The sequence below is a fragment of the Sorex fumeus genome, unplaced genomic scaffold, assembly GCF_029834395.1.
Source record: "Sorex fumeus unplaced genomic scaffold, SorFum_2.1 ptg000047l, whole genome shotgun sequence".
Classification (NCBI taxonomy): domain Eukaryota; kingdom Metazoa; phylum Chordata; class Mammalia; order Eulipotyphla; family Soricidae; genus Sorex; species Sorex fumeus.
In genome coordinates this window covers 6,256,601-6,283,199 of record NW_026606104.1, presented here as the reverse complement: position 1 = coordinate 6,283,199, position 26,599 = coordinate 6,256,601, and the positions used below count along the sequence as shown (strand labels likewise).

The window sequence follows — 26,599 nt, the reverse complement described above, 5'->3', positions numbered from 1 at the left end:
CCTCATGGTGTTTCACTAATAAAAATTTTTTTAAAAAAGAGAGAGGTTTGGCAGGGTTATACCATTTCACCGAAACTCTTCAGTGCCACCCTCGAGAACATCATGGGAAGGAATGGGAGTGAAGATAGACAGTCAGCAACTACACCACCTCCGCTTCGCTGATGGCATCGTTCTAATAACACCAAACATCAGCCAAGCAGCACAAATGCTGGCCGACTTTGATAGTGAGTGTGGAAAGGTCAGACTACAGCTAAATCTCACGAAGACAATGTTTATAAGAAAGGGTCTCGTTCCTGACGTTCCATTCACTCTCAACAGGACAAACATCTCCAAATGCAACAGTTATGTGTATCTAGGTCGAGAAGTCAACATGATGAATGACTTGGCACCTGAGTTGTGCAGGAGGAAGAGAGCAGCTTGGAACGCCTTCAAGAGCATCGAAGAAATAGCTAAGAGGATGAAGAACCTCCAGCTCTGGGCACATCTCTTTGATTCCACTGTTCTTCCTGCATTAACATGTCTCAAAGACCTGGGCCCTACGAAAACAGGATGAGAACGCTATTCAGGTCTCCCGAAGAGGAATCAAAAGAGCTATGCTTGGAGTATCATGCTTCACTCAAATGAGAGAAAGAATCCGGAGTTCCAACCTCCATTGATGATCAAGAATCAGGGACGCTGTCTCATTTGCCAAGGCATCGAAAATCAGATAGACTGGACATGTAATGAGATTTGGAGATGAACACTTGACTAGAGCCATTATTGACTGGATTCCACAGGGCATCAAAAGATTACATGGCCGCCAACCTATGAGATGGTCAGACTTCTTCATCAAGACCCTGTAAGATCAGTTTGAGGCTCTTTGTGTTCCTAGAATGAGCAGACGCCATTGGGCTACACTAGCACGCAACAGGGATTAATGGAAACTTTACTGGCGCCCACTCAAGCAAATCAATGAGTAACAGGATGTCAGGTGATCAAGTGACCAAGTGATCAAAGTTGTTTGTTACATTCAATATTTCAACACCAATCCCACCATTACACTTCCCCACCACCATTATTTCGAATTTTATCACCACCATCCAAGCCTGCCCCAAAAGCAGGTCCTACGTAATTTACTTTGTACGTAAATTACAAAGTAAATTTATAACCAAAGCTGGTTATAAATGCTCTGCTAAAAATGAACCAAAAGAGTTTCCTTACGGGAAAGTGCGTGAATATTGTTGTATCTCACCCTGGAGCCACTAAGCCCTTGTGTAAGAGATTATTAACATGCTTTTACAGATTGAGTCTTGTGTGCTATTTTTTATCCCAATTTGTTGCCTTCTTCTTTACACACGTCAAATATGGTGCGCTACTCTTGGTGCATCAATGGTGTAAAGTATGAGATGTTGCACAACCATGAATGTGTGTTCCAGGAATTCTAAAACTTTAAATAGGGTGATACAGCTGGAGTTAATTTTTTAACTGGAAGGTAACTTTGGGGTCTAGAGGCATCTCTGCAGCTTTTTGCTCTCTTCTGAGATTTATTTGTGAATCTCTGGATCATGTTCATTGATCATCTTATGGGCACCAGACGCAGTTCATGGGCATGACTGCCAGGCTCCCGGAAGAACAGAGAGATGTGGGGAGGTTGCCCATTGTGGGCTTCTTTTTCCAGAGAACTATGCTCGGGGATTCCACTTCTTTCCTCTCGTCTCCCTCTAACTCATTGGCCTGTGTTGTGCCATTCTGGGTCAGTGGGATTTCCCCTGCCCTCCTTTTTCTCTTTTGTCTTCTGCTTTTACTGTCTGTCTGACTTGTTCATAAAACAATATCCCTGAAGAATGCCAGCGGCCTGTGATACCCTGTTGGAGTGTCTTAATTTTATGTCTTCATTTTATAATAATATGATAATAATATGTATGTGCCTGTGCTTTGCAATAAAAGCATTTTCAGGGCTATGCTTTTAGTCTTCATAGGACAACAGAGCATTGTCTTGATGTGGATGTCCAGCATGTGGGCCCTGTAGGAGACAGGAGAGGCCAATGAACACTAGAGTAGAACCTATGGTAATAAGGATGTTTTCTGAGCACTTGTGAGAGTATTATCACTGACCTCAACTGTTCTGTGCAAATCACTTTTGTTCCTCCTTTCACAGGTGAGGAGACCAAGGTACTGGGAGGCCATGTCCCTGCTCAAGAATATAGATACTGGAGATGGAGTGATAATATAGTGAGCAGGGCACTGGTCTTGCACACAGCAGACCCATATTTGATCCCCAGCACCCCACATAAAGCAGACACAGGTTGGGGCTGGAGCAATAGTACAGCGGGTAGGGCATTTGCCTTGCATGTGACCAACCCAGGTTTAAATCCCAGCATCCCATATGGTCCCTCTAGCACCGCCAGGAGTAACTCCTGAGTGCAGAGCCAGAGCATTAAGGATGCATCAACCCCTGAGCGTTGCTGGATGTGACCCAAAAAACAAACAAACAGAGCAGTGCAACGTGTCCCTAGGTGCTCTGTGCGTGCAGACATCATGGATCAGATAATGCAATTCGTTGAGTCAAGTCGTCAGTTTGTGAAGGACTCAATTCACCTGGTTAAAAGATGCACCAAACCTGATAGAAAAGATTTGCAGAAGATTGTCATAGCAACAGAAATAGGATTTGCTATAATGGGATTTATTGGCTCTTTTGTGAAATTGATCCATATCCCCATTAATATAATAATTGTTGATGGCTGAATATCTTTACAGACGAATGTTTTTCATTTCGGGGATTGGTGAAGAAGTGAGACTTCGAGAAGTTCATGAAGCAAAAATTTGCCCCATAATTTTGTGGTTTTCCTGTTATTCTTTCAAGATGTTTTCTATTTCTGAATTAAAATATAATTTCAAAATAAACTTCTTTTTCTCTGTTTAAAAAAAAAAATAGACACAGTTCTAAGCCTCTGGCACCCCATATAGTCTCTGAGCACACTGGGAGTGATCCCAGAACCGAGAGCCAGGAGTAAACCCTGAGTACCATCAGGTGTGAATCATCCCCAACACTCCCTCATCTCCCACCACAAGGAAAAAAAAAGAGAGATAGTCTCAGCTATTAGAGTGTGGAATAACTCAGACAGGGAAGCCAGAACCAAATTTCTTACCCATTTTACTTTAAGGCTCACACCAATTTGCCCAAAGTTAAATTCATAGATAATCACTTTTTAAAAAGACAATCCACTTTCTAAATGACTAAATCCACTGAAGACAAACTTGTTAAACTTGATAGATTTTTTAAATATTTATATATCTGAGAGATGTTACAATGGGCAGGATGCTTGCCTAGTTTATAGTCAACCTGGGTCCAATTCCTTCCACACTATATAGTCAGTCCCCTGAGCACCTGCAGGAGTGATCCCTAAGTATAAAGTCAGAAGTACACCTTGAGTACCACCAGGTGTGATCCCAAAAATCTTCCCCCACCCCAATCTAAATATTTGTTTCTGGGAATTGTTGTTAAGGTTTAAAACAATTTGAATTAGATAGATTGACAGAGCCTGTGAAAACTTGGGGAACAGGCTCTAAGGTTCTGAATTAATATACTTCCTTGATACTCAGACACTCCTCTCTTGTCACTCCAGCTGTCATGAATCAATTCTGGTTGTTTTGTAAACTGATTGTTTTCTTCCTGGCAGGGACCTAGATGGAGACAACGTCGTGTTTTGGGTGTTCTAAGGAAAAAATAATGAAAGTCTGTCCATTGTAATGATAGAAATCTTCAAAAGAGTTCTGAGTCTGTCATCAACCAATCCAATTCATATCCAATTCATATCCAATATGAATTTCTCTAAGCTTTGTACATGGATTAAAAAGATGTTTGTAGCAAATGGATTGATTTGATAGTTTTAATAGTTTACTGCCTTGGCATCTGGCTAAACAGTCCACTTCTCCATCACTGTGCTCTCAGCCTGATTTGTTTAACTCAGTCTCCTACTGTAACTACCAGAGGCATTTCTAACTTGCAAGAGGAGATATGAGAGTCAATCTTTGTGATACTCATGAATTTTCATGAGCACTTATTCATCAATATTTACTATGGGTACAAATATCCAGAACTTACTTATTCTACATCTCCAGTAATAAGTAGGCAGATAAGCACTGAATAGAAATTTTAATAAAAGCTGTAATGTTAATTGGGGGAGAGGAGGAGTGAATAAAACAATTTTAGAGGTGCATCAAGTGTTACATGGCAGAATTTTGGTTAAGATAAGCTTGACCTGGGCTGGAGCGATAGCACAGCATTCCATATGGTCCCCCAAGCACTCCAAGAGTAATTCCTGAATGCAAAGGTAGGAGTAACCCCTGTGCATGGTTGGGTGTGGCCCAAAAAGTCCCCCCCCCAAAAAAGATAAGCTTGAACTAGTAAACAAAGTCTTAAATTAAGTATTCTTTATATATTATTTAGAATAATAAATAACAGTTTCATGTGAACCTACATTATTTTACTATAATCCCAACACTAGTGATTTCATTTTACCAAATTAAGAATAATTATAACAGAGGGTATGGTGCCTCCAGCAGGTCAATCTGTACCTGTGAGGCGAGTGCATCAGCAGCCTGATGGCACCATCAGACTTTCAGATACCCCAAAATTGCTGCTGTGCCTTTGGCCAGACCTCAAAAACTTGGGGCAAAGCTTACCAAGAAAGTAAACTGCCAAAAGTTAGGTATGTGGGAGACACACCCACAAACCACCTCTGGCTCAGCTATATAATTGGGGGCATGGCCTCTCTGGTTCCTGATCGAACTGCTTAACGGCCATGATCCCAGAGACTCAAAAACGAATCTCAGAACCCAAAGGCTTTTGGCAGAAATGCATCCTGTTCCTGCAGTAGGTTACTGGTGCTGGGCCAATCCAGGTGAGAATAGGTTTTGTGCCTTGGCCTGTTCCCCCTGGCGGCCCAGTGACTGCCATCCTCCAGAGGCCACAGGACAGTCAGGTTTGGGCCTACAGTGACAAGACACCAGATAGGGGTGGAACCGGCCCTTTCCTCCCCATCCTAACTAGACCCCGAGTCGCCACCTACAAACAGCCTCTCTGACTCCTGATCAAGCAGATAAATGGCCATGATCTCAGAGAGTCAGAAACAAATCTCAAAACCCAGCGGCTTTTGGCAGAAATGCATCTGGACCGCATACAAGGTGGCTGCCGCCTCAGAGCTTATTGGAAAGCCGGCAGTGACAGGGCAACTGCAGTCTCATGGGAATGGGGACGGTACCGGCTCGTCCTTCACACCCTATTGAGGTGAGGAGTTGCCAGCCATGAGCGGCAATCTGGCACGGCCATGGCTCCAGAGGCAAAAGAACTTAATCCAGAGCCCGGCAGCTAGCAGCAGAAAAGTGAATGGACCATGCCTTAAACTACCGTGCCATGCCTCCCCGGGAGGGAAAGAGTGTTGCTCCCTTCCGCCTTCACAGCAAGGTGGTCACCGCCTCAGAGCTTATAGGAAAGTCAGGTATGAGCTGGTGGTGACGGGGCAACTGCAGTCTCATGAGAAGGGGGGCAGTACCAGCTCGTCCTTCACGACCTACCGACGTCACGAGTTGCCCCCCACAAGTGGCTCTCCAGCACAGCCATAACATCAGACGCACAGAAACCAATCTTGTAATTATCTGGCTCTTCGCAGAAATCCAAAATCATTATATGACATTATATGATTCTCATACCAGCTATAGAAAACAAAGTATTTCACAATGCCTTTTCAGCAATTCTGATTGTTGGGGGTGAAGATTCTAAACAATAATGGTTCATCTTTTGTCAAAATAATGAATGTAATCAATGTAGAAAAGATTTAAGTAGAAATCATCTGCCTCACAGGCATTGGGAGGATGTGGAAGGGGGGTATATTGGGGTTCTTCGTGGTGAAAAATGAGTACTGGTGAAGGGAAAGGTGTTTGATCATTGTATGACTGAGACTTAAACCTGAAAGCTTTGTAACTTTTCCCACAGTGATTCAATAAAAAAATATAAGAAGAAAAATAAATAAATAAATAAATTATGGAAAAAAAAGAATAATTATAACACATTAAGGTAATAGATTTGACTATTTATTTGAGTAATTACTGTGTCTTTGTTTTTATTGATTTATTGTTTTCTTTGTGAATGATTTTTGGCTTATATTATAAAAAGTTTAAACATAAGACATATTTACATTGCTTCATCTTTATACATCCATAAGTAAATTATAATAAACATAATTTAAATCAATATTTGTTTTTGAGAATTCCTTAAAAGAAATCTCATTTTTTACTCTAAAGCAAACTCATTGAGTTATTATTATAAGAAAGAAAAAAGGGGAGTTATAATGAGCAACAGAAATCCCAAACTGACAAAGCAAATATTACCTAAATATACAGAATGTAATTATTATAATAAGACAATAACCACAATAAGCAAAGCACCAAAGAGCAGCACATTAGAATAATAATATATTGACTGGAATTTATTCTAATAATGTAAGAATCATTGAATATAATTTTATATTAATTTATAATAGATGAAAAGAAAAACCTAATATCTTCACAGATGATAATGAGAAAATAACAAATTAGCATTTTATTTTTTGGGGGGTCACACCCGGCAATACACAGGGGTTACTCCTGGTTCTGTACTCAGGAATTACTCCTGGCAGTTCTCAGGGGACCATACGGAATGCTGGGAATTGAACCTGGGTTGGCCGCATGCAAGGCAAACGCCCTACCTGTTGTGCTATCGTTCCAACCCCTTTGGTAACACTTTTGATAAAATGAAAATGAACAAATATTTTTGACATTTATTCCTTAATCATAGCAAATATCATGCCTAGTAGGAAAATATTAGACGTATTTATGACAAAGTCTTGTGAGTTACTCAAATTCTGAGAATTCTTTTACAGTTTTGTAGGCCATGAAGCTCAAAATATTTTCTTATTCTATCATGTCCTCTATGGAACAACTAACTGAACCTGTGTCAGCTGTCTCTCCCAAAACTGAAGCAATCTTGTCCCAGAGAGTAGCTACAATGTGTTCCTGAAAGCCCTTTACCCACACTGCATCCTTCCCTGAGGTACCAGGGACTGACTCTTCTCACCAACCCTTGGAAAGCATCTCTGCCTCTGACTACCCGCACACAGGTCCTACATCATCAATGAGGCGTAAGGTTCCCTAATCAGGCTTAAATTGCTCAAGGCTCAGCAGTCTGACTGGCTGCTGAAAGATTAATGAATGTTCAGATTAGTCTGCTAACAACCTGTGAAGTGAGAAAATTTGTATAGGAACCCAGGAACCTGCTGTGTCAGTGGGATGTTCCAGAAAGACTTGGGTTCTAGCCTCAATTATACCCAAAGATTTTGGGGGGATTATAGTCCGAAGAGTTTGGTAGTGTAGTTTTCCAAGGACTTAGCCTTGGTGTCTTTATGGTCTAGAGGTATTGTTGGTGCTTTGAACTTGTCTTGATCTTGTCAGAGGTAGTCATGCTTTGGAATTGTCTTGATCTTGTCATAGGTAGTCCTACTTGCCAGAGAATGCCCTGGGCTCTGTGCACAGCAATTTCCCTTCTCCACGTCTCTCTATAAATCAAGCAGTTTAGAAATGGTCAATGACTAAGCATTAAGTGCAAAAGTACATCAAGCCATACATCTTATGTGCTTCTGGTCCTAAACCAGGTAGATTTTTATCCTCAACCCTATTAAGTGCAGGACCTTTGCACTTGCTCTACATAGTACCCAGGATTCTCTCTCCCCAACTTCCAACAACTCTCTGCTCCCCACCCCCAACACACACACACACACACACACACACACACACACACACACACACTTCACTTATTTATTTATTCCTGGCTTTTTTATTCCTAGCTGTTTAGTTAAAAAAAAATTCCAATCTCCCTGGTTCCCATCCCTGATTATTTTATCTTCAACACATAATATTTAACATTTCATATTTTGTTTACACAATCCATTTATTTATTTGAAGATTTTTTTCTTCTTGGTAGATTTTCCCTGACTGTTTAGTTAAAAAACATAAAATACGGGGGTATGGTGCCGCCAGCAGGTCAATCTTACCTGTGAGGTGCGTGTATCAGCAGCCTGATGGCACCATCAGACTTTCTGATACCCCAAAATTGCTGCTGTGCCTTTGGCCAGACCTCAAAAACTTAGGACAAAGTTTACCAAGAAAGTAAACAGCCAAAAGTTAGGTATGTGGGAGACACACCCACAAACCACCTCTGGCTCAGCTATATAATTGGGGGCATGGCCTCTCTGGTTCCTGATCGAACTGCTTAATGACCGTGATCCCAGAGACTCAGAAATGAATCTCGGAACCCAAAGGCTTTTGGCAGAAATGCATCCTGTTCCTGCAGTAGGTTACTGGTGCTGGGCCACTCCAGGTGGGAATAGGTTTTGTGCCTTGGCCTGTTCCCCTTGGCAGCACGGTGACCACCATCCTCCAGAGGCCACTGGACAGTCAGGTTTGGGCCTGCAGTGATGAGACACATGGGGCCTCACCAGATGGAGGTGGAACCGGCCCTTTACTCCCCATCCCAGCGAGACCCCAAGTCGCTGCCTACAAATGGCCTCTCTGGCTCCTGATCAAGCTAACTAAAGGCCATAATCCCAGAGACTCAGAAACAAATCTCGAAACCCAGTGGCTTTTAGCAGAAATGCATCTGGACCGCATACAAGGTGGTCACTGCCTCAGAGCTTATTGGAAAGCCAGATATGAGCTGGTGGTGACAGGGCAACTGCAGTCCCATGGAAAGAGGGGCATTACCAGCTCATCCTTCACGCCCTACCAAGGTCACAAGTTGTCCCCCACAAGCGGCTCTCTGGCACAGCCATGGCTCCAGAGGCAAAAGGACTTAATCCAGAGCCCGGCAGCTTGCAACAGAAAAGTGAATGGACCATGTGTTAAACTACAGCACCATGCCTCCCCGGGAGGGAAAAGGTGTTGCTCCCTTCCACCTTTTTCTCCCCCAGAGGCAAGGTGGCCGCTGCCTAAGAGCTTATTGGAAAGCCAGGTATGAGCTTGCAGTGACAGGGCAACTGCAGTCTCATGGGAAGGGGGTTGGTACCAGCTCGTCCTTCATGCCCTACCGAGGTCACAAGTTACCCGCCACGAGCGGCTCTCTGGCACAGTCATTAACACCAGACACACAGAAACCAATCTCGTAATTATCTGACTCTTGCAGAAATCCAAAATCGCAGCCGCGTGACATTATATGATTCTCATAACCAGATATAGAAAGCAAAGTATTTCACAATGCCTTTTCAGCAATTCTGATTGTTGGGGTAGGGGGGATTCTAAACAATAATGGTGCATCTTTTGTCGAAATAATGAATGTAATCAATGTAGAGAAGAGTTAAGTAAAAATCATCTGCCTCACAGGCATTGGGAGGGGTGGGAAGGGGTATATTGGGGTTCTTGGTGGTGAAAAATGAGTACTGGTGAAGGGAGAAGTGCTTGATCATTGCATGACCAAGACTTAAACCTGAAAGCTTTGTAACTTTTCCCACAGTGATTCAATAAATAAATATAAGAAGAAAAATAAATAAATAAATAAATAAATAAAATTATGAAAAAAAAGTAAGGTGGAGTTCATGCCCAATTCAATCAGCTAATCAGTAGCTGAATAAATGGCAGTACTCCTACATAAAAAATTAATTAATTAATTAATTAATTTAATTAAATCCCAGGGCCAGAGCGATAGTACAGTGGGTAGGGTGTCTACCTTGAATGCAGCCAACCTGAGTTCTAATCCCTGACATCCCATATGGTCCCCCAAGCACTTCCAGGAGTAATTCCTGAGTGCAGAGCCAGGAGTAACCCCTGAGCATTGCTGGATGTGACTCAAAAGAAAAAAAATAAAAATCCCAATCTTCCTGGTTCCCATCCCTGATTGTTTTATTCTCAGCACATAATATCTAACATTTCGTATTTTGCTAATGCACCAGATCTACATGATATATTCCATCAGGTCAAGAACTTTTGTTCTTTTGTTGATTTATGAATCCCAGATCAGAATAGTTCTGGTGACAGGGAGGTAAGTAATTCTCTAAGTTGATTGATATTTTAGTAACAGAATTGTTCTCATGCCAATTTTGCTTAACTCTGATCCTTCTCATAACCCCCAACTCTCCTCTCAGCTAGCCTACCTGGACAGGATCTCTTTTTATCCATCAGAATGAGAGTTCTCCAAGAGAAGAAACTGAGTGACACTGCCTTCAGGACAGGGCTTAGTATCTGGGTCAGATAGCACTAGATTACAAGTCTAGAGATACAGACCAGAGAGAGTAGGCTGAGCTCAAGCTTTGCCTGAAGAAAGCCATGATTTAATCTTCTATACCACATTGTTTCTCCTGAGAACCAATTACACATCAATCCCACTCTGTGCTCTCTGGTTAGATCTCAAGAGCGATTTCTTACTCTGAGGCTCAGGTTCTGCAAGTACATAGCTTCAAGGGACTGAGATAGGGAGAAGTCACAATATGGCAGGCATTGAAGCAGTTTTACATAGTGCACAGTTCTGGGAAAGAGGACACCCCCATTTAGTCTTAGTCTTGATGCATTTTTTTCTTCTGTGTCTCACTTTCTCCCACTATAAACTGCTGGGTCCAGATTAGATATTGAAAAATTCTGATGTTTTGGTCCATGATGATGCAACGTTGCTCACTCCTTACAAAAGTCAAATGATAGAAGAGGAGGAACCATCTGTTGGCTACTCTTGGAGATCCAGCTATGGCTCTATTCTTTCTTTCTGCTGGTACTTCAGCCCAATTGTTATCAAAGGACAGGGTCTGGAGTATTGACAGCACTTGGGAACTTCTTATAAATGCAACTTCTCATGCCTGACTAGACCCACTATCAAAAACTATAGCAATTTCCTAGCAACCTATGTTTTACCAAGGGATCCAGGTCTTTCTGATGTATGTTCTTTGAGATTCCTTGCCTTTATGAAAGGCCTAAATTTTCCTCTACTGTTTTAAAAGTTTTATCTGCAGGGAACAAAATCATGGCAGAACCATGCCATCAATGATCAGAGCACCAATTTCTAACTAAGAGCCCTAGTTGTCCAAGAGCTGGGAGGATTACCAATTTTTCCCCAAAAAAACATATGATTAGCAGGATCTCAGGCAGGTAAAAGAAAAAGGAACTAAAAAAATAAGGTGAGGGGAAAAGGATTTTCTGATGCTTCTCAGATGCTAGTATCTGCCCCACCTCCTCTTTTTTTTGCTATTTTTTGTTTTTTTGGTTTTTTTTTTTTTTTTGCTTTTTGGGTCACACCCAGCAATGCTCAGGGGTTACTCCTGGCTCATGAATCACTCCTGGCGGTGCTCGGGGGACCATATGGGATGCTGGGAATCGAACCGGTGTTGGCCATGTTGGCTGCGTGCAAGGCAAACGCCCTACCCGCTATGCTATTGCTCCAGCCCCCACCCACCTCCTCTTTTTTTGCTCTTTTTTTCTTATATAAATACTTGGTCATTGACACTCTTGCCTGTCTTTTCATGCCACTCCTCCTTCCCAATGGCAGTGGGGTGGGGGTGGGGTCTAATGAGATGGTGGTGGAGAGCAAGATCACCCCCCTTTTGCAACTCAGCTCCTAACACCATGGGGGCACAAGGCACACCCAGCACACTCCAATCATATTGCCCAAAAGATAGAGAGCAGAGGACTGAGAGTCTGGTAACATATCCTGGACTACCCTGGAAATATTATCTCAAAGAACATGTCATATAACCTGTTTTGATTCCTCAGACTCACCTGAGGGTGACTCTGGAAGCTGACAGCTGAGTATGTAGGGTCCTGGCTTTCAGAACAATCTGCCTGCAGGTCAATATATTCCTCTGCGAAAAAGGCCTGGGGAGCAGCTGTAGAATCTGGTGCTACTGGCTGATGAATGGACACACCTAAACAGAGCAGACACTCAGTAAGTCTGTGAGGCTGAGGTGTTTTTCATCAGCCTTTGTGATGGAACTATCACTTCCCTGACTGAAAACTCAGGCCCTGATCCTGCATTGTCCCAACTATCTATTCATCACTCTGACATGCATACAATGCCCATCAAGGATTGCTCTGCTCTGGGCAGAATCACAAGAGTGATTCCCAGAAAAAGCCAATGAACCTCCTTTTACACACAGTCCTATTCTATCTAACTGGGGTGTCCTCCATTCATTTCCCTTCCCCCAAGGCTGCTATCCCAGTGCACCCTTTCAGGTCTCCCCATAACTTGCCTCTATTGGCATTCATCTTCTTGTAGAAACATCCTCCAGCCCCCAGAATCACCATCAACACAATGGAAAAGATGCCACACAAAATCCATGAACTCTGAAGACCACCTAGGATTAAAGACTGGTATCAGGTGTGCCTCAGTCAGGCTGGTGGTTAGGCAGAAGGAATGAGTAGAACTTGAACTTCAAGCCTAGACCTGGTACATATTCTCCTTCCTGTTCTTCCTATATACCAGCCATTGCCACATTCATGTTTTTTTTCTGCAAAGCTCATGTCTCACCTCTGTATAACCTCCCACTAGTAGGGTATGCTACCATTCACACTGTCAGCTTGCATTTCATAATCTTCTCAGACTGCAAGAAGATAAACATACTCCAATAGGAAGAGGGGTTGAGAATAGGACTGTTTTCACTTGGGGCACCCCAGAGTGGGACTCAGCCCCAGCACCCACTACCCGATGCCATGGTCCAGGCCATTTTCTGGACCGCACGGCCACAAAGCGGCTGCACAACACATCATAAGATATTTCCTAACCATTTTCCATAATTACCACATCATATTTTGTGGGGCTCAGACAATAGGCAATCTGAGAGATCATAGAGAGAAATATATATATTGAAATATATATATATATATGCCTCTCAGAGAGCCCGGCAAGCTACCGAGAGTATCCCACCTGCATGGGCAGAGCCTCACAAGCTCCCCGTGGCATATTCGATATGCCAAAAACAGAAAGAATAACAGGTCTCATTCCCCTGATCCTGAAAGGGCCTCTAATCATTGGTAAAGACAAGTAAGGAGAGGCTGCTAAAATCTCAGGCTCGGTGGAATAGAGACGTTACTGGCACCCACTCGAGTAAATCGATGAACAAAGGGATGACAGTGATACAGTGATACAGGAAGAGGGGGTGGATGACTCTGGGGACCTGAGCTCTCTGAGCATGCTCTGTCTCATATTGTTACATGAAAATGCCTATTTATCTTCCAACACTCAACTCATATTCTTGTTACCAAATCCTGCAGCAGCTAAACACTTCTTGTACTTGAACAATGTACTTTATATTTGCCCCAACTTCAACAATTAATATCTGAAGTAGAAATTTACCTTCTTCTTTGATCTATTTTCTAATAAATATTGATACAATATGTGACATATATTATTTTAATTTTATATAGATTGCTTTATACAATTCTCCCAATTATATAAAGCAAATAAAATTTAATATTCTTTATATGGGAAAGTTCAAAAAACAAGCAACTTAAACCTGGGTGTGAAGATACTTCCACTTTCCTGGAAGTCCCTCCAGAGCAAGGGCTTGTCTTGGTTTCCAATAATCACCACTACCCTTCCAACTACACACTTCCACTTCACACTAGTAAGGCAGTTCAGTATGAAGGTTGAATTCTGAGTGACTGAGTGATAAGTGATCAGGTAGAAACTTCACATGAAAGCCCATGTGAAAGGCAGGATGGGGCAGCTGAACTGATAGTTAGTCTTTTACATCCTTAGGTCCAGTTCTGTTCACCTAAGGAAATATGAAATTTGTTATTAAATGAAATCTGGGTCTGAGACTCCTGTTTAACATTCCCCATACATTAACCTCCTCTATATAATCTCTCTAATATCTTAGATGACCCCATATTGAAAGGTGAAGTGTAGTAACTGACTTTAGAGACCTCAGGTGCTCATGATGCTAATAGAAAGGTTGAAATCAACCTTACATATTTAATATGGTTTATACATCCTTATATGTATGTACTTCATACAACTAACCTCAGGAATTTATCAACCTGCTCATGCTCTTAATGCCCAACCTATACAGGGTGGATATTGCGTCTGGGAAACATTGACATTCGAACTCCATTCTTAGTCCTCAAGCTCTTCTCCTCTACTAGGAAACTGGTGGCTAATTCAGCTTCACAAACCCTTTGGTATAGGGAAAAGGATTTATGTTATGGTGATATGGCATTTCCTTTTGGAGGGATCTAATTTCTGACCTGTAGATTAGAGACACTAACTAAGGCATTATCAGTCATTGAGGTTCATTTGCACCCATTAAATCACATTTAAATGTTGTTAATCCCACAGTTTTCCCAATTCTTGTCCTGTTGCCCATTCTCTGCTAACCATTATCATCATCCTCCCTAGGTCATTTACCTGGCAATGGGCAGATGCTTTTCAGGTACAAGGTTGCATTCTTTTCTTCCACAGGGTTGCTGACCACACAGGTGAGGTTGCCTTTTATCTGGCCCAGGGGTAGGTTCAGGCTTAGATTCCTGGAGTTGGGGATTTCCCCCAAGTTTTCTCTCTGTTCTAATTCCCTGGATAGATCCATGCTCTCCCAGGTCACTGTCAAGTGTTCTGTAACCTCAAGGGTCTTACACTCTAAGCTGACATTGCACCAGTCTGATGTATAAGATGATGAGTGAATAAGAATCTTGGGGTGGGGGAGGGACTCTGAGGGAAAGAGGAACAAAAGAGAAACTGAGCTCAGGAGTAGAGGCTTTCACCTATATGATACTATTACATAAAGCTGCTAAATAAAGGCCTGGGAAGAACCCTTCCCGCCCATGCCCAAGGGATTCTGATTCCCAGAGGCAGAGGGTTGAGGCTCTTCCTTGCTTAGTTAAGACTAGATAATTAAATATGTCATGAAGCTATGAAAATTATATTGCATTATAATATAATATATATACATATATATATATATATATATATATATATATATATATATATATATAGGGCTGGAGCAATAGCACAGCGGGTAGGGCGTTTGCCTTGCACGCAGCCAACATGGCCGACCCGAGTTCGATTCCTCCGCCCCTCTTGGAAAGCCCGGCAAGCTACCAAGAGTATTCCATATGCCAGACACAGTAACAACAAAGTCTCCAACGGAGACATTACTGGGCCCGCTCGAGTAAATCGATGATCAACGGGAGGGCCTTTACTTTACTTTACTAATATATATGCTTATGATAGACAAAACATGGATAGGTTTAGACTATAATGTTAACATGTTAATGCCCCTGTTTCTCTCAAAGAAATAACAAATTTTAATTAGCTTTAATATTTAAGTAAAATTTTCATTTTTGTTACTAGTACAATAAAAATACAGAGTGATGTAACTTTCAAATTACTAAAGATGGCTGGGGAGATAGTTCAGTGGATAGGGTGCTTGCTTTTCATGCAGTCGACAAGGTTTCAATCACCAGCTTCCCATATGGTCCCCTGAGCACTGCCAGGAGTAATTTCTGAGTGCAGAGTCAGGAATCTGCACTGAATGCAGAGTCAGGGATAATCAGTGAGTGTGACCCCAAAAAAGATAAAAAAAAAAATCAAATTACCAAATAAGTTGAACCTTTGGATAAAGTAAAATTGCATTCATCAAATAAAATGCGATAAAATAAAAATAATAAATAGAAAATATTAACATGTGATATCAGCAGGAGCCATACATGTTAAAAAAAGAGATATACTTGAATGCAGTATGTTTCCAGTTACAAAGCCAAGACTCAGATTAGTTTCAGATCTAGTTGTATGCTATTAATGGTACAGAAAAAAATAAAAGTAAAAGATGAAAAATTGCAAATGATGGAATGTCAACAAAATTATTTGTCTATCAATAATAACTACAGATGTAACTAACACTAAGTGGAAGTCAGTCAGAAAAAAGAGAGAGAGATACAGAATGATCCTTCTCTACTGTGGGGTATAAAGAAACACAGCAAGGGAATAACCAAAGGGAGAAAAAAATGGAAAGACAAAGATTACTTGACCATATCAACAAATATTGAAAATGCATTTGACAAAAATTCATTTATGATGGAAATTATCAATAAATGTGGAATAGAAAGAATATACCTTAACATAATAAAAGTATACATGACTAATAGCATCATAGTGATAGCTATAATCTTTTCCACTTAAGCAATGAAACAGGACAGAACGTCCACTCCTAACCACTGTTTTTCAATATAGTCCTAAATAGAAATTTGTCATGAAAAAAATAAATAAAATCACAACATCTTGGAAAGAGAAGATGTAAAACTATCACCATTTGCAGATGGCATGGTAATATGCTAGACAATTCTGGAGATACCACCAAAAAAACACTCCTGAAAGAGTCCAGTAAATTTGTAGGATAAATCAGTTCACATCAGTCTATTGCATTTCTCTGTACAAACAATGCTTAGAGTTGGGCAAAAGGAAAACTATGAAAACAACCTCATTTACAATTGCATTTAAAAACATTAAATAGAGGGCCAGAGTAATAGTACAGTGGGTAGGGTGCTTGCCTTACATGCTGCCAATCTGGGTTCGATTTCCTGTACCTCATAGAATCCTCTTAGCACCACCAGGAGTAATTCTTGAGTGCATAGCCAGTAGTTACCCCTGAACACCACCAGGTATGACTCCAAAACAAAAGAAAAAACATTAAATATCAGGAAGTAAACCTAGCAAAGGAGGTGAAAAACACGTACACTGAAAACTATAAGACATTCTTTTTTTGTTATTTACCCATTTTTTTGTTTTAATTTTGGTTACTTGGGCCACACCCAGTGGTGCTTATGACTAACTTCTGGCTCTGTACTCAGAGATCACTCCTGGTAGTGTTCTGGGCACCATATGGGGGACCATATGGAAGCTGGGGATCAAACTCAGGTCACTGTATGCAAGGTAAGAGTCTTAAATCCTGGACTATCTCTCCTGCTCCTATAAGACATTGTTAGAATGAATAAAAGCAATCACAAGACAGTCTATATTTATTAGAAGAATAAACATTACTAAAATGGTCACCCTAAGTAAAGCAATCTATATATTCAGTGCACTCTCTATCAATACTAGAGTCATTTTTAAAGAAGCAGAATAAACAATTACAAATATTTGTATGCCAGCACTAAAGACTCCCCTAACAACCAAAACTGTCATGAGAGAAAGGACAAATCAAGGCATCATGGCCCCTGATTTCACACTATACTCTTACCATGTTGTGTTGGAACAATAACAATAACAGACACACATACCAATGGACTAGACAAAGATCTCACAAATCTAAACGTAGATGGATAGCTATTCTGTAACAAAGGATTCAAACAATGGTAAAAGGACAAAACTCTTCAATATACAGTTCTGGGAAAACTGGAGAGCGATGGGAGGGAAAATAAAACTTGATCATTGTTTAAAACCTATAGAAAAATTAACTCAAGGGGCCAAGTACAGAGGCTAGGGCACTTGCCTTACACACAGCTAACCCAGATTCAATCCCACCACCAAAAAGATCCTCTGAGTCCACCAGAAATGATCCCTGAGCACAGAACCAAGAAGAAGTCCTGAGCACAGCTTGGTGTGGCCCCGAAAAAAAGGAATCAAAATAAAAATAAAGAAAAATGAACTCAAAATACATTGAAGTCTTATGTATCAGACTTAAAACCATAAATACGTCAAAGAAAACACTGGTGTTATACTCCAGAATCTTAATACAGAGATGTGTTTAGGTACTTGATTTTTCCCATTGGCAAGAGAAACAAAACAACTGTAAGTAAATGGATTGTCACACAACAAATTTATACACAACAAAATAAAATTCCGCAAAAATTAAAAGGCAACTAGCAATAGGGAGAAGATTCTTGCCCAAAAACTGATATTAAAATGCATTTAAAAACACATAACAGAAAAGAAAATAGACCAATTTCTAAAAGTTATTGGTATTTCTCCAAAGAAGGTATAAAGATGACTCATAAACAAATGAAAAATGCTCAGTGCTGGTAATTTTTAGGAAAAATAAAACTCAAAACCACAATGTGGTATCATCTAGCAACTATGAGAATGGCCTATATGAAAAATTGGAAACCATAAAAAGTTGGTGAACATGTGGAGAAAAAAATATGTATTTGGTGCACTGTTGGGGCTGGAGCGATAGCACAGCGGGTAGGGCATTTGTCTTGCATGCAGGCCACACGGCTGACCCAAGTTCGATTCCTCCGCCCCTCTCTGAGAGCCCGGCAAGCTACCAAGAGTATCTCGCCCACACAGTAAAGTCTGGCAAGCTACCCGTGACATATTCAATATGCCAAACACAGTAACAATTGTCACAATGGAGACGTTACTGGGCCTGCTCGAGCAAATCCATGAACAATGGGAGAACAGTGCTACAGTGCTTGGTACACTGTTAACTACTGAACTTAAGTTGTAGCCTCTATGAAAAATGGTATAAAAATTCCTGAAAATCATTGATATGGAGATGCCATATGATTCAGAAATACTGATCTTAAACATTTTTTTTGAAGTGAGACAACTAACAAATAGTTTCACTCATATGTGGAATAGAAATACCTAAACAACTTGACCAAAACCAGTAACATTGGTTCCTGGGCTTTGTGTTAATAGTAGTATTTACCAGAAAGAGGGTTGGTGGAAGGAACAGTAAGGGGGTGTTTGTAGGATGAAACTCAATTTTACACATATACAACTGTTAAACTATATGCCAGAAATTCTATAATATTGTAAACTAATGATAATAAAAGTAAGTAAATAAAATTTTTTTGGAGTTGGTTTGTTTTTTTAACTCAATTTTAGACTATCTTGCTTTTAAAAAGGGGTTGTCAGAATGTCTGGTTGGAGAGTGTTCCACACCTTACCATACACACAGAGTCTGAAGAGTTCCTTCTGGACTTCTCCTGAGTTGAATTTGATGATTGCTGTATATTTCCCACTCATCTCTACTGTGAGATTGCACATGTTCAAGAAAGCCATCTCAGTAAGGGTCAATCTGCGCCTCAACTTTTCTTCAATGCCATACCAATGGATAGGATTAGGATTAAGAGGCATCCAGGAAACCAGGTTAAGAGGTTTATTTTCATTAAGATGGAAAGACCACTCGATCTCTCTAATGTCAGGAATTTGTGAGGAGTTCAGCTGCAGTTTCAGTTGGACAGATTCCATGACGGTTCTCTCTACTGTGCAGGAAAAGCGGAAATCTGTGATAGTCTGAGAACCTGGTAAACAAATATATAAGGTTAGTGGACAAAAGGCGAAGCTATATTGCATCTGCTCTATAATTTGTCCTCATACCAATTGTCTGTATTAGAAAGAGAATTACTCTGTTTTTACAGACATGGAAACAAACATGCTGAGAAAGCTTGCCTAGGAATTGATCTTGCCTAGAACACGGTAGATTTTTGCTCAAGATGTCTTTGCAAGTCTTAGACATGGTTTTCCATTTTCTGGCAGTTTTCACACAACACAGACTTTTGTTTCAGGAAGATGAAACTTAAAATATTAAAATTGATAAACAAGAGTCCAAACTTTCCATTTGTTTGCAAACACCAGTAGAGGATCATTTCCTCTTTCTCTGCTGCGTCCGTATTTTTCCATTCCCACTGCATGTTGCTTGTAGGCCACCACACCTTGACTCTTGATTACCCCCTGAAATGATTAAATTCAATTATCACTGGTTTTACAAATCATTTGTGATATTTGAAATGTGCCTATCATGTCTCTTTCTTGATAGTCCTCATTTTTAGTACAAGATTTACCCCATTTGACTCAGTCTATTGCCGTTTAATAAATGCTTAATGAACTAGGCACTTAATGAACTAGGGATAAACAGGAAAACATGTTCTCACAGAGCTTCCCTTCCACCAAAGACTGTTGAAAATACAAAGCAGGAAAAAGCAAATGACACCAGACAGTTACAAAAGCTATAAAGGAAATTAAAAAAAAAATTCCTCCGATTTCATTCTGTTGCTTGGCATATGAACATTTTTCTTGTAATTTATGGAATTTTCTGCCATATGAGGCAGAACCTACCTTACACTATAGAAGCTGAAAATGCCAGACTCACCTTCCCAGATTGTTCACTGATGGCATTTGGTAACATAATGTATTTTTGTGGGTAGATTCTATACCCCACAAAAAATCCATTAAATTGTTGAATTTATTTGCTCTAGCCATTTAGCTGTCTGCATATATTATTCTATGGGAAATTTTTAAATATTATTTTCTAGATGTGAGAATTAAAAATGGTCTTCACATTTCTTTCTTTCCAGTTTATATGTCCTTTATTTCTTTTTTCTTTTCTTTTCTTTTTTTTTTTTTTTGCATAATTTCTCTAGTTAAGATTTTCTGGAAAGACTCACAAGTGAATCTTGGAACTTAGCCACTCACCCAGAGATGTCTCCAGACATTGCATCAGGCTGTGTTCACCCAGGCTCCTCAGACAGGAGCAGGCGTCATCCCTCCACTTGCCCCATGAATCCCAGCAGCCTCAAACCTCCAGAACCCAGTGAAAAACCCAGGTACACAGGGCCAGTGACTGAAAACTCCAGGCCTCAAGGGATCGGGGATGGGTCACTACTTCCCAACTCCCCACCCCTTCGGGGTTCTGACTGTCATGCCCATAAACTGCTTCCGGGTGCCATTTAAATACATTAGCGACCATGATCCAGTGACTCACAAATAAATCTAGGAACCATTTAGCTCGCTGCAGAGATGTCTCCGGACTCCAATTATTTAAAATTTTAGAATTCCAGTAGTGAGCGGCCACTTTTGTGGCAGCGCAGCATCTCATGCTATTCATAACAAGCAATACAAAATAAATTATATAGCACCTTCCAGTACCAGGCAGGCTTGAGTGGTGGTGGGTAAATTCGAAATAATGGTGGTGGGAAGGTATAATGGTGGTGGGATTAGTGTTAAAATATTGAATGTAATCAATTATTGTGAACAAACTTTATGAAAATGAAATTTTAAAATTTTTTCAAAAAAAATTTTCTGAACAATGTTGAGCCATAGTGGTAAAAATGAACATCCTTGTCTAAGTTATGACCTCCAAGGGCAAACTTAAATCCTTTTATTTACTTCCCCTTGCTGGCATTGCCACACACACACACACACACACACACACACACACACACACACACGGATACTTAAAATCTAAATTTAGAAAGTCTTATTTTTAAATGTAGGTATTTACAACCTTTAAAATCATTTCTAAGCATTGCTTTCTCTGCATCCCTTACACTTTGATGTAGTTTGTTTTATTTTTCATTAGTCACAAAATCTTTTCTAACGTCTTTTGTGATTTCCTTTTAGGCCCAATGGTTGTATAAAAGTGTATTTGTTTAATTGTCATTTTTATTTTGGTTATTGACTTTGCCTTTAACCTGTCAACTCAGAAATCAACCTGGCAAAAGAGAAACACAGCTCTGACTTTTAAAAGGTAACACTCCTATTGCCCACTCTAACACCAGCCAGCTTCCACGGAGCACTGGTTACCTTCCCTACCCCTGCGTACTTTGAATATGCATACAGATAGTACCCACCATGAAAATGCTGAAATTCTCCAACCTCTTTCTTCGTCAGGAGTTCCTTTGGATGCTTCAAGTGTTAGTTCAAAATCTGAAATTGTGGCTTTTAACAGTTGTCTGTTAAGTGGTTTGTGTGACGATCAGTTCCTCAAGTTTCTTACTTTGACCATATTCAGTGATGCTACTTTTTTTTTATTATCAAAGTACCATGATTTGCAAAGTTATTCATAGTTAAGTTTCAGGTATACAATGTTTCAGCACCAATGCTACTACCTGTGTCACTTCCCAACACAGAATGTTCCCAGGTTTTTGATGGTGTTGTTTTTGATATGTACCATTCTAATTGGTTAGAAATGATGTCTCATTGGCACATTGATTTCTATTTTCCTGATAAATAGGTCCCACTTTTTAATTTTAAAATTTCTATCCAGAACTCAATGAGTGCTTTTCACCTTCTCACTACTGGTTTTTTTCCTTCGTGTCAGAAAGATGGTTATTTTCTTCTTCTCTCTCTCTGTCTCTCACTCTCTCTCTCATATCCTTAAGACCTTTTATGAAAGATATAAACGAATGCTTAGCATAGTGTCTATTGCTACCCATCATGAATGTCTGTTGATTAAAGATATTAAATATATTTATTTCTTTTTGCATACTATTGCATTTGGTGCTTATTTCAAAAGTTTACAAACAGGAGCTTAGTTTTCAATGCCTGCTTTACATAGATAGGTGATATATTTGGGTCCTTATTGATTCGTGTCATCTTATGTATTTCTCTCAAATGTCAGGTAATACCTGTGAAGATCTAAAGGCTCTAAAGGCTCTCCCGTTGATCGTCGATTTGCTCGAGCGGGCCCAGTAATGTCTCCATTGGAGACTTTGTTGTTACTGTATCTGGCATATCGAATACTCTCGGTAGCTTGCCGGGCTCTCCGAGAGGGGCGGAGGAATCGAACTCGGGTCAGCCATGTTGGCCGCTTGTAAGGCGAACGCCCTACCCGCTGTGCTTGAAGATCAGACACTGAAAATGGGTTCCCATATTTTATTTGCTTATTTGTTTTGGGCTAGAGTGATGATAGCACAGCGGGTAGGGCGTTTGCCTTGCACACAACTGACCCGGGTTCAATTCTTCCGTCCCTCTTGGAGAGCCCGGCAAGCTGCCAAGAGTATCCCACCTGCACAGCAGAGCTTGGCAAGCTCCTCATGGCATATTCGATATGCCAAAAACAGTAACAACAAGTCTTACAATGGAGATGTTACTGGTGCCCACTCAAGCAAATCGATGAACAACGGAAGGACAGTGCTACCGTGCTACATGTCAGAAAGGGAAATTTTTGTTTTTCTCATTTGCTACTTCTGAAACATTTTTACTCACTGCCTTCCATGTTATCTTTCTGGATTTGTTGTTATTCACATATTTTTGGTTCCTTAAATCTGCATTTTGAGATATTTTATTTCCCAAGTTTTTCATAGAATTGGGCTGGAGCAATAGCACAGCAGATAGGGCTTTTGCCTTGCACAAGGCCAACCAGGGTTCGATTCCTCTGTACCTCTGGAAGAGCCCGGCAAGTTACCGAGAGTAGCCCGCCCACACGGCAGAGCCTGGCAAGCTTCCGGTGGTGTATTCAGTATGCCAAAAACAGTAACAACAAGTCTCACAATGGAGATGTTACTGGTGCCCAGCGAGCAAATCGATGAACAACAGGAGGACAGTGCTATAGTTCATAGAATTATTTTGATATCTGACAAAGACTATATTATTTCTTTTCATTTATATGGTAACTTCTAGTTATGTTGAAAACATGGTTTTTTAGTTCCAGTAAAACATTTTATTATATTAAAGTTAACTCTGAATTGGTGGAGGAAAGGCCACATTGGTCAGGGTTTGGTGTTAGAACATTTAACTGCCTGAAACAACTATAACAACTATAAACAACTTCTAAATTACGGTGCTATAGTTAAGGTAAGGTAAAGGCCCTACCGTTGATCGTCGATTTGCTCCAGCGGGCCCAGTAACGTCTCCATTGGAGACTTTGTTGTTACTGTGTCTGGCATATCGAATACTCTCGGTAGCTTGCCGGGCTCTCCGAGAGGGGCGGAGGAATCGTTAAAAAATTAAAAAACTAAACACTGAGTATTTCATTTGCTTTATTTGGGGACTGCACTTGGCAGTGCTTGATGAAACATGGTGGTACATATGTGGATTCAAACCAGGGTTCCATACTGCAATTGCCTACCTGGAAAATAGCTTAACCTTTGTACTGTCTCCCCTCTCAACACTGAAAATTTCGCATTGTTGGCTGCACCCAGAGAAGCTACTCAAAGTCATAGCCCTGACGCTGGGAGATAGTACAGTTGTTAGGGCATATTCTTAGCAATTACAGACTGGGTTTTGGCAGAAGGATTTGAATTTCAGTACCACATGGTCTCCTGAGCGTCACTTGTTACAGTCCTGAAGATCCCGGAACACCATGGGGTGCAGCCCCGCAAGCCCCAGCACCACCAGAAAGACCAGGTTATCCCTCTAACTGTAGGCTGTAGCAGCATCACATCCACTGTCCTTGCACTGATGGTCTGATTGGCCAAGCATTTCCCTGGATTGGCACCCCAGAGGGGGGCAGATGAGACCCCTCCCTGCCCCAAAGAACCCAGCCCAGGCAGTCAAAAACCTCCGGAACTCAACCACCGCCATGCTCACGGCTGCTCTCCACGTGCTTGGGCTGAGCCTCACCCATCACCTTTTCCTGTACCACACTTTATAGGACACACCCTACCCATACTTCCAAGAATACCGCACATATGATAGGATTCAAAATAGGATGCAACTCACCTTAGAGGGAAATATTGTATTATTTCGGTTCTGCTTTGGGGCAGGGATTGGAGTTCAGGACACCTAAAATATGGTGGTGGGAAGGTGTAATGGTGGTGGGACTGGTGTTGTAATCAAATATTATGAACTGCTTTATAAAATTCATAAATAAAAACACAAAAAAAGGATTTCTCTGGATCTCCTGACTATGCTTGAGAGCTCCCACCCCCAAAGTTGCTGTTCTAGCCCCATGTCAGAATTCTGATTTTAATTGTGTCTGTCTGTATTGTCCATTAGATATTGAGCCTTGAAACAACTTTCTGATGCTTCTAGAGTGCAGTGTTGCCAGTTATACTGTAGATTGGTTTAATGATGTCACTATTAGGTAAATGATAATTCACATCTAAGTAAAACAGCAGAAATATTTGATAGCTTATTAAAAATGCAAACTTTCACTTATTACCAGACCTACTGGAGGAGAATCTGTGTTTTAATAGCACATCAGATAATTATTAAGGGCAACAAGTTTGAAAAGCATTACTCTAGTATTGAGTAGTTTGAGTGTTCTCCTGGGTGACCTTTTCTCCTAGTTAGTGATGACCTTTAACTGTTTTCTTTTTATTGCCTTTATGATTTCCTTTGTGTTCAGTGGTTAAGTCAACTTCCCACTGAGCACCAGCAAACCAGACATGAAAAGTGGCACCCTTAGAGTCTGCAAGGTTTCAACTACTTGCTTTAAAAGGGACGCATTTACTGACCTGCACCAGGCTGTCTTCACTGGGGCAGCTCAGAAGGGGGCAGGTTGAGTCCTCCCCACCCCAGCAGAACCCCAGCAGCTGAAAACCTCCAGAATTCAACCGCAGCCATGCTCAAGGCTGCTCTCCACAGGCTTGAACAAGCCTCACCCATGAGAGAATCTGCAGAAAAACCCAGGTAGGTGGGACCTGTGACTGAAATCTCCAAGTTCACTCCAGGTGGGTCTGGTCCTCCTCCCCTCCAGCTCCCTAGTTTTCCAGTAGCTTTGTAGTCACACCCACAAACTTCCCTCCATTGCCAGACAATCTCATCAACAGCCAAGAAGAGAGCGACATAGGCCCTACCCATGAGTGAATCTGCTCTATAATCATATTCTAAATTTTAGAATTCCTGAAGCATGCACAGCATTCATGGCCGTATGACCTCTAATACTCTGGCCCACTGATGTACCAAAAGTAGCACACGTTTGTCTAGGTTTAACATACGTGCTTGTAGTCTCTTATACAAGGACTTAATGGCCCCAAGAAGAAATACAATCTTCATACACTTTCCTCTTATGGTGGTGGGAAGGTGCATGGTGTTGGGATTAGTGTTTGAATATTAAATGCAATGAACTATTGTGAACATCTTTAGCACTGTAGCACTGTCCTCCCATTGTTCATCGATTTTCTCCAGTGGGCCCAGTAACGTCTCCATTGTGACACTTGTTACTGTGTTAGGCATATCAAATACGTCACGGGTAGCTTGCCAGGCTCTGCCGTGCGAGCGAGATACTCTCGGTAGCTTGCTGGGCTCTCCAAGAGGGGTGAAAAAATCGAACCCGACTCGGCCAGCCTGGCTGCACTCAAGGCAAATGCCCTACCACTGTGCTACCGCTCACCTTTAAAGAAATAAAATAAAATCTAAATAAATAAATAAAAGGGTTGCACTTAAAGCCTCTTGCATTATACATAGTTGCCTTACTTGACTTGTTCACTTGATCACTTGACATTCCGTTACTCATTGATTTGCTCTAGCGGGTGCCAGTAACATCTCCATTCATCCCTGTTGAGTGCTAGTGTAGCCCAAAGGCGCCTACTCGTTCGAGGAACACGAAGAGTCTCAAACCGATCATTCAGGGTCTTGATGACAAGTCTAACCATCTTGTAGGTGGGTGGCCACACAGTCTTTTGACGTCTCGTGGAATCCAGTCAGTAATGTCTAATGTCTCTAGTCCAGTGGTCGTCTCCAAATCGCATTACGTGTCCAGCCCATCTGATCTTCAACGCCTTGGCAGATGAGACAGCATCCCTGATTCTTGAACGTCGACAGAAGTCGGAACTCCAGATTCTTCCTCTCATTTGAGTAAAAGTGATACTCCAAGCATAGCTCTTTCAATACCTCTTTGGGAGACCTGAATAGTGTTCTCATCCTGTTTTCATAGGGCTCAGGTCTCTGAGGCGTATGTTAATGCAGGAAGAACAGTAGAATTGAAGAGAGCCAAAGGTTCTTTGT

At 41.1% G+C, this 26,599-nt stretch overlaps 1 protein-coding gene across 1 annotated transcript; it reads left to right on the top strand.

Moving 5' to 3' along the window:
• The first annotated feature begins 2,480 nt into the window (after positions 1-2,480).
• On the top strand, positions 2,481-2,804 carry LOC130032035 (protein transport protein Sec61 subunit gamma-like). Its single transcript, XM_056123617.1, has one exon. The coding sequence runs from the start codon at positions 2,518-2,520 to the stop codon at positions 2,722-2,724; it is 207 nt and encodes a 68-aa protein (XP_055979592.1). The 5' UTR covers positions 2,481-2,517; the 3' UTR covers positions 2,725-2,804.
• Positions 2,805-26,599: the final 23,795 nt, after the last annotated feature.

What these genes read in the sequence shown, in the direction of transcription:
- LOC130032035 (XM_056123617.1), top strand. Translation starts at nt 2,518, where the DNA reads ATGGATCAGATAATGCAATTCGTTGAGTCAAGTCGTCAGTTTGTGAAG.